The 8,043-nt window shown below is 52.2% G+C and overlaps 5 protein-coding genes across 6 annotated transcripts; 3 read left to right on the top strand and 2 right to left on the bottom strand.

Annotated features, from left to right (window-relative positions):
- Nucleotides 1-584: 584 nt before the first annotated feature.
- H310_04985 (glycine cleavage system H protein) lies at nucleotides 585-1,091 on the bottom strand. Its single transcript, XM_008869579.1, has one exon. It carries the CDS (start codon nucleotides 1,078-1,080, stop codon nucleotides 634-636), a length of 447 nt encoding a protein of 148 aa, XP_008867801.1. The 5' UTR covers nucleotides 1,081-1,091; the 3' UTR covers nucleotides 585-633.
- A 775-nt stretch (nucleotides 1,092-1,866) lies between these two features.
- Nucleotides 1,867-4,406, bottom strand: H310_04983 (hypothetical protein). The gene is made up of 8 exons (XM_008869577.1): nucleotides 4,045-4,406; nucleotides 3,848-3,987; nucleotides 3,726-3,802; nucleotides 3,622-3,671; nucleotides 3,101-3,569; nucleotides 2,878-3,051; nucleotides 2,727-2,810; nucleotides 1,867-2,681 (listed from the first exon to the last, which is right to left on the bottom strand). Exons 1-8 carry the CDS (start codon nucleotides 4,351-4,353, stop codon nucleotides 2,365-2,367), a joined length of 1,620 nt encoding a protein of 539 aa, XP_008867799.1. The 5' UTR covers nucleotides 4,354-4,406; the 3' UTR covers nucleotides 1,867-2,364.
- H310_04984 (hypothetical protein) lies at nucleotides 1,916-2,320 on the top strand (the record flags this gene model as incomplete). The annotated part of the gene is made up of 1 exon (XM_008869578.1): nucleotides 1,916-2,320. The coding sequence occupies exon 1, from the start codon at nucleotides 1,970-1,972 to the stop codon at nucleotides 2,318-2,320; it is 351 nt and encodes a 116-aa protein (XP_008867800.1). The 5' UTR covers nucleotides 1,916-1,969.
- Nucleotides 4,407-4,556: 150 nt separating the features above from the next.
- On the top strand, nucleotides 4,557-6,544 carry H310_04982. 2 transcript variants are annotated; one of them, XM_008869575.1, is made up of 6 exons: nucleotides 4,557-4,593; nucleotides 4,643-5,266; nucleotides 5,324-5,434; nucleotides 5,493-5,845; nucleotides 5,902-6,106; nucleotides 6,161-6,544. In XM_008869575.1, exons 1-6 carry the CDS (start codon nucleotides 4,575-4,577, stop codon nucleotides 6,367-6,369), a joined length of 1,521 nt encoding a protein of 506 aa, XP_008867797.1. In that variant the 5' UTR covers nucleotides 4,557-4,574; the 3' UTR covers nucleotides 6,370-6,544. The 2 variants fall into 2 exon arrangements, with proteins under 2 accessions (XP_008867797.1, XP_008867798.1); XM_008869576.1 differs by having other exon boundaries at nucleotides 5,493-6,106.
- H310_04981 (hypothetical protein) lies at nucleotides 6,521-7,818 on the top strand. The gene has a single exon (XM_008869574.1). The coding sequence runs from the start codon at nucleotides 6,575-6,577 to the stop codon at nucleotides 6,884-6,886; it is 312 nt and encodes a 103-aa protein (XP_008867796.1). The 5' UTR covers nucleotides 6,521-6,574; the 3' UTR covers nucleotides 6,887-7,818.
- The last annotated feature ends 225 nt before the right edge of the window (nucleotides 7,819-8,043 follow it).

The raw sequence follows: 8,043 nt of genomic DNA, 5'->3' as shown, positions 1-8,043 counted from the left end.
ATATCAACGCATTGCTTCTTCTGCGGCAGGATCCATCCTCCAGGATAGTTAATAGGGTCTTGAATGAATGAATCTACTTGCGTACGTGCGCTCCACACCAATGAACCCGCCACCACTCCTTCTGTCGCAGCGAGAATCGACAGGAACTTTGGCACAGCAGCGTGCATTCTTTCTTCTTGTGGATTTTCAGGAGAAATTAGAATCCGGATACTATCCGGTGAGTGGATTTTGGTTCCCAGGGATGACCAATCAGAATGCAACAACGTACATGAGAATCAGGCATTCAAATACCAGTTTTATAAGCATTTTTAACCTAGGTTATGTATACAATTAAAATGCCTGGTTAAACCATGACAGGTATCGTCACCTCACATATGTAGGCGACGCATTCAATCGTTATCTCATTGTCCTGTGTGGCGGCGCCGAGGCGGAAGGCCTTGGTGCGGAGCCAAACAACAGGGATTTCATAGAACAGAGCGCATGCACCCAGCACTTTGCGGTATGACTTTTCTCCTTTGTGATGTGTACGCTCGCTGTAGATAGAGGACTTCTGGTTGTCGCAAGCGAGAGCACTGCGACGATTTTTTGCAAAGATGAACCACATATAACTTGACAACAATGGATAAGGGGTATTTAATGCTTTTCCTCCTTGTCGCAGAGTTCCTGGTACTCACTTTCTTGCAGCAAGTTGGACGTTTCGCTGACATCGTCCAATTCGATCTTGATGAACCACCCAGTGGTTTGAGCACCGTCGTTGACCAAGCTGGGTTCATCGGCCAAAGCTTCGTTGACTTCCACAACCTTGCCCGAAGCAGGGGCGTACACATCGCTAGCAGCCTTGACGGATTCGACCGACCCGAAAACTTCGCCCTTGGTCACTTGGTCACCAACGGAAGGCAATTCCACGTACACGACGTCGCCCAATGCGTTTTGGGCGAAGTCAGTGATACCAATGGTGGCCTGGTTGCCGGCGATGGTCAGGTACTCGTGCGAGGGGGAGAACTTGGTAGTGAAGCATCGGCGGGAGAGCGCGGACGCGGCAGGGGCACGGGCAACAGAACGGATCACACGGGACAACATGACGATGTTGGAAATATGGAAATGGATGGCACCATCGATCTTCCCCAACCAGCTCACTTCCCATCGCCAAGGATGACCTCTCAAAATGAATACTTGTGATTTAGTAGGGACGAATCAGAACTGTCTTGAAATTTGTATGCAAGGCATCGCGTCCTTGGCAACCGGACATTATCCGGACTATGCACGAAGCTCTTGACCAACCAAACGAGGGCAAACATCGAGCCGGCAGGTGCAGTAACTCAATAACTTTTCATAGGTTGTGATAGAAACGCAGTCAACGTACATGTTGAGTACACCACCAGGGCGAGACGAGAGTGGAAGTCGGGGATTTCTGCTGTCTGTGCTCCTCTAATGTCCACATTAAACGTTGTTATTCAAACGGTAGTACATAAAGTAGCGAACACGGAGAGGCTCACATCGAGCGCCGTTCAGATTCAAATTCCAATGGTGCGCGGTTTCGATGCAGCAATTGAATGCAACAACTGTCATATTACCTGAGTTCAACCAAACCCTCTTAAAACCAATACAATGTGGCCTCCAATTCGAAAGACAAGTCGGTGCACAGGGTACATCGACATTCGGCCTACAGCCCTGAGTACTTAGCAAGCATTCAAAAATACGATGTTACAACACCCACAGTCTGCACATGGACGGCTAACAATTCCCTTTCTTGAGCATGGTGGTTTGTCCCCCGTGCGCAATCGACAGGATGAGGGTTTGGGGCGTCAATTGTTGTTACAGATAAATGGATTTTGCCAATTATTTATTTATAAAGGATATGCAAGATACCAGGTTAATCCAAAGATCGCGGCCGTTGTGTAATTATATCGTCGAACGGCACGGTTGGAGTTACGGCGGTGCCGGTCATCGCGCAGCGCTTTGAGTCGGCATGAAGGTGCAATTTGCGTCGCGGGCCCTACTCGTTCTTCTTTTGGTGTGCTTGCAGACTGTGGCAACTCCAGACGATGCCGACAAAGTCGCTCAAGTACCGCAGCTGACGTCCGAGGCGCTTGCAGATTCAGTCTCGGCGTCGCTGGAACAAGTTGTTTCGAGTGCTGAGGCGGAAGAAACCCAGTCCTTGAGCATTGGTTCGAGCGTGATCTTTGTCGCTGGCGTGGCTATGCTTGGCATCATTGGGTACGTCGTGTACCGCCAGCACCGTCGAAATCTGGCGAAGGAAGAAGACAGCCAACTGATGAAGTCTCTCTTGGACAGCGAAATGGATTACGCAGCCATGTAGTGTGTCCATTCCTTCCGTATAATATATAAGTGAAACCAGGATGATCATTTGTGTTTCGGGCTTTGGCACAGCAGAAGCTCGTCGCTCTCGTTTGGACTGTCCCCCGAATCTTTGTCGTTGTCCGTTTGGATCGATAAGAATGTGCTCTTCGAGACCGAATCATGCTTGCCCGAGCTGTCCTTGGGCGCATCTTGGCCATTCTTGGCCAGAGTCCGGGCTATAATGAGCCCAAACACCACACCGAGAAGGACGCCGACAAACACAAACAGTACGAGAGCCTTGAAACTCACTAGGGTTTCCTGGTCGTCATCATGATCGTGATCTCGATTTGAGTTGGTGGCTGTGTTTGGCTGCACCGTTACTACACATACCATCAGCCCATCAAAGCACCCATCGGCAATTGTACCTTTCAAAGCAGTAGCACAGATCGACTTGTCTGTTGCGTACGTAGTCAAATTCTTGAATAATTCCAATGGACACAGCGAATCGCCTGATGTTCACACAAGTCAGCGCATCGCATTGAGGCTGGCTAACATGATGAGGCGACTCCGACTCACTTTGACAGCCAGGTAGAAGCAGTGGTTGGCCTTGGTAAACGAAGCGAACGAAATGGCCGCCTGCTTTGCTGGCATACAACTCGAACGACAGGAATGCTGCATAGGGAGGCCAGTCTTGGAGCCATTCAGCCCCACCCAGAGCCGCCAGCACGGGCATGACAGTGTCGTCGTGGCCTACAATGCTGCTGCTTCAAGACTTGATGCCCACAGCATTTTCACACACCTGAATATAGTGCAAAGCGGGGACCAGTTGAATTGCCATCGACTCGAGACAGGATGCGATTGCGGATGGCAAGGATAACCTTGGCCATGCTTACTTTGGCGTACGACGGGTCCTCGAGGTAAATCTTCATGCGCTTGTCGCGCTCGTACGTGAAGATTTCATTATAGTGCGAAGGAGACAGCCAGTCCGGCAGACTCTGTGGCTGGCTGCATCGAGAAGTCAAGAGACAGTCGAACAGTACGCTCGGGTCGTAGGATTGAAACGTGGCCTTCGTTAGTTCCACCACATGCGACTGGTTGGCAAGCCACGCCGTGTAGCGGGGACTTGACTCGTACCGCGCTTGGATTTCGGCCAACTTGGGGCATGCTGTTGGGTTGGGCACGTACGACGAGAGCGCGATGTCGCCCACATGCCACGGTACCAGAGCGGATGATGGGCGTGTCGGCGGAAACATTGCGTCGACCACGAGCTACGGTGTGCAAACGATTTGCAATTCAAGATCAGCATGGTACGATGCGTACTTGGCCAGACATGACTGTACGATGCATGTCTGTACTGCTCAGGAACACGTCTAGAAAAATAGCTAAACAAACGAAGTTTTCCTACGCAATCAACATAAACGCACCGTCAGGATTTGTGAGATCCGCGGGCTTGTTGTCTGGGAACAGTGCGCCTGTATCAACGTAAGCTTGGCGAAATGTTCTAATACAAGTCGATCAGGGACTAGTGACCGATCGTGGCGTCTACCGTCCATTTTGGAACTCCTGTGCATAGCCTTCGTCGAGCAATTGGCCGATGTGGCAGTTCCCCTTGAGCGCAGTTTCTCCGTCCATGTACCGTGTATCGTACACGTGATGGAGACTGGTAGCGTTGTCGAGTTGTGGACTCTGGAGAAGGTTGGCCTCATGTGAGAATCGTGAAATATCCAAGGGACTGCGACGAACCACACGAAATTTTGCATTGCATGACCACGTGACGTTATATCCGGCCCAACAAGACGAACGTGTGGCCAATGTTCGAGCGCCATGGCGCATGACAATTTGAACCTGCTGGAGGGTGTATTTGTCTGGGTGGGGCAGGGGTGTGATCACGTTTTCCTCGACATGGTTGGAGCAGTACGGGTAGTCAGCGAACGGTTCGGCTGCTTCCACTTGAGGTCCTGCAGTAATCCCAAGCAACAAAGCCAGCGCTACGTTCATCCGATGGATGCCTCTTCGCCGCGAACACTCCGTGCTCGAAGACTTCCATCCCATCGAATTGCCGCCTCAATGGGGTCGATATTGCCAAAAGATTTTTGGTGTGTCTCGAGTGGTAATACTTTGTAAATTAATTTATAGAATTATTTGGAAAGGAATTGATGTCGCGTGTGTCATGCACATGACAAAGTAACAATTATAACTACTGTTATAATACAGAATCCGGACCTGTGATTGGCCTTGGCTCGAGCCAGTCGAGACGAGGTTCAAGCACAATCATGGACTCGACGCAACTGGGTAATCGCGGCCACGACGACGATCCTTTCACTGACGCCACGCGAAGTAGATGCCGAAGGGATTGACGGACTTGCCCCACTTGTAAAGGACAAGAACTTCCTGTACTCTGGTCGAAAGTCCTTTGCGGTATGGATGGATTGGACAGAATGGCAGGCAGTCTATGCCGACGTGTTTGCCATCGAACTTGACCTTGATGTTGGCTCCGTCTCGCTGCACGCGCGAAAGCTACGCGCTCTTTCATACATGGCAGCATGGCGAGCACGAAGTGATGTTCCTGTCGCTGTGGAGGTGACCGCGCAACTGGTCGAAATCAGTTGCCATGACAACATCCATGGGCTAGCCCTTCCTGGTCGATCAGCGTATCGATCCCACGAAGAATTGCGACTACTTTACAGCGCTACCATCGTTCGCTGTGTCAATGGCCTTGTCGATGCTTCCCAGCGAGGGGCGTACGCTCAAGCCGTGAGTTCTCTGGCCTTGCGCATTGGAATTCCCCTTTGGATTGTCGATATCCGGCACGAAGCAGCGCACACAAAGCTTCCGTCGTTGCCAACGCTGCAACTGGCATGTCAAACCCTCCTCCAGTGGTTGTTTGAGCATTACTGGCATCCCCAAGACGCAGCCATCAAGCAACGAGTCACCCGCGTTGGGGTTGCCTTGGCGCGACGACTACGTACGACTCGATCATGAAGTCAATGCATTCTACTGGAAGTGAAACAGTCTAGTGTAGGGCACAACGAGCCCTTGGGTCAGCTCCTTGGCCTGGACGTAGCAACGTTGAGTGGAACCATCGTACCGCTTTTGATTCGCGGCCAACAGTATGGCGAATTTGCTTCACCAGGTACGGACTCCATGCTTTCTCTCCCATTGCATGGTGGTTCCTACAATTTGATGGTTAGATGGCATGATCATGGATATGGTGCCAAAAGACACACCGTTAGACTTCACTCGCTTTGACGACGAGTGGCTGCAAATATGTGGCCAAGAGGAGCTCGTTCGGGTGTTTGAAGAGTGTCAAGGGCTATGGGACGACTTTGGAGGATGGTTTCTTGTCGCGATCGCCCAGGAACTGGCCCGCATTGACCAAGACGAAACCCAGGACGTGAAGGGCGTTCTTTTGACAAAGTGGATGTTGCACATTGCATCCTCGGATGCAATGCGAGTCGGTCGGCGTGGTCAGCGACTGCCGGTGGCTTGTTCTGAAGCGTTAACATGGCTTTCGACCCTGAACAATGCACGTGGACAAGACAATGTATAGTATTCGACCTGACTGCAGTCACCGGGCATCCTCGAATCAACGTCTTGTAGGTGTTGGGCCACTACTTGTCGCTGGCCATATCTGCCTTACGAGAAGTCGCAGCAGGCACCTCTCCTGCAAACGTTGCAAATGAACCAACTACGTCGTGGACGAAATGCGACTCGTGGACGCCGAGCCCCTTGGGGATCCAAACGCCGTTTGGGTCGATTCCGCGGACTCTTTCTTTCAACGAAGCGGATGATGAGTGGCAGGCTGGTACGCTTCACAGTTGTTGCATCGTGCGTTAAGTGGACTGACCCATCGACGCAGGCAACTTGGTTGTGCTGTCGGACCACGTTCGGGCTTCCGACAACCTGATGGACGCTTTCGACGCCAAGTATTTTGCCTCGGTACACGGCATTGTCGACGCATCCAAGAAGGTTGCCGACGAGATTGTGGCTCGAGGGCACACGAGCCACAATGAGTCCATCTCGCAGGACGAAGTCGAGCGGCTGCAAAACGCCATTGAAATCTGGTAACCCCGACCGAAGGAACGAGTGGCATGCTCGTTTTCATCTCACTTGGCTCATACAATGGTGAATGTACACGTCGGATTACCCACGCATAGCAGATAAGTAAATGAAAAAACTGGCTGGCTCCCAATGGAGTGCTGCTGAACGAACCAAGAGGAAAAGTGCAAACGACAGTCTGGATGATGTGGTGTTTAGATAAAAGTGCATACTGATGGAGCGCGGTAGTAGTATAGATTCACCAAAGGTATCCTCGAAAGGGAGCAAATGGCGACGGCATCACCACAGGTTCTTGGCGCACAAGTGCTGGATGGAAGAGCCTCGGTCGGGTGCGCATAGCAATCTCTGGCGCGCACCTTCGCACGTGTGGGATGTAGTAGGGTGCGATGCAGTCGTACGAGTTTGGGTCGTTGATGTAGATGTGGGTCGTGTCGCCTTGAATTGGCGCCACGTACGTGCGGCCATGAACATGGACGTGGACCATGTGGGGCTTCTTGGAAGTTGCATCGTTAGCCAAGCTGGGTGACGCTGCCGAAGTTGTGTCATCATCACGCGAACGGCCGGGTTCGTCCCGCTGGAGCAATGCCTCGTCTTTCTGGCCTGGCTTGGCTTCGCATGCGTGAATGGGCTCGTCCACGGCGGTGTTGCTGCCTGTGATGGCGATGTTATCCGTGCTGGGGGTCACTTGCTCGCAACTGATCGGATGGACAGCATGTTGGCCCATCGTCTGCGCTTCCCTCGCTTCAACCGTTGACGAACTGTCGCCCAAAGCACGCGCGTCCGTGCCGCCGTCACAGTGAACTTCGTCAGAGGTTGCATCAGTATCAATGGGAAGGTCGCCCGAGTCAGCGCTTTTGTGATGCTCCGCCATCCATTCCACGAGCTCGTAGTCGTCGCCAAGGTCGCCAATGCTCGATGTGTCGGTGGTCGCATCGTCATCTGGGACGGCTGCAGACACACACTTGGTTTTATGGGCCAAACATAAATGGACGAAGCGAGTCAACCGATCGCTTTGCACGGCCATCTTGTCCGCCACCAAGAGCAACTCTTGAATCTTCCCCACGATACATTTGCGCTCTTGGCGAACAGTGGCGTCGCCGTCGCTGAGGATAAGGTCCAAGTCAAAGAGGAGCTTGGTCAAGTCCTCCGCTTGGCTAAGCACTCGACGGCAATAATGTTTGAGGCTCATCTTCACTTGGCGATGCCCTGCGAGGATCCGATCGTTGTCATGTTTCCAAATCGACATGGCGAGCCACTTCTTTGCAGCTGCTGATGCGGCGACGATTTTCCTTTGGTTGGGCAGTCGTTGAACGAGGATTTCTTCGATGTCACGCGCAGTCTTGGCAACGTTGTGGAGCTGACTCTGCGCGTCGTTGGGGGCTGTAGGGGCTTGCGTCATGAGAGAAAGTTCAAAAGTGATCGTCCCAGTTGGATAGCATGTTGGACAACGGATCGCATTGCTCGCGTACTCATTCTCCCTCACTCGAACAGTCTCGAATGTCCCTGGAGAATTCTCGAAAGTTCGTGCAGAGTCTCCCACGACTTCGGTCGAGTGAGGTCAGGCAAAGCATCAACCCGGGAGCGACGGGGGACTAGAGCAGCACACAAGAGACTGTTCGGGCGATGGACATGCTACCAACTCGAGTAGTAGACATGGACGTACACTGCAGCAGCATAACCAAG

This window comes from Aphanomyces invadans (genome assembly GCF_000520115.1).
Source record: "Aphanomyces invadans strain NJM9701 unplaced genomic scaffold supercont1.8, whole genome shotgun sequence".
NCBI classification, from domain to species: domain Eukaryota; phylum Oomycota; class Saprolegniomycetes; order Saprolegniales; family Verrucalvaceae; genus Aphanomyces; species Aphanomyces invadans.
Note: the sequence above shows the minus strand (reverse complement) of the source record. Positions and strands in the feature narration are given on the sequence as shown.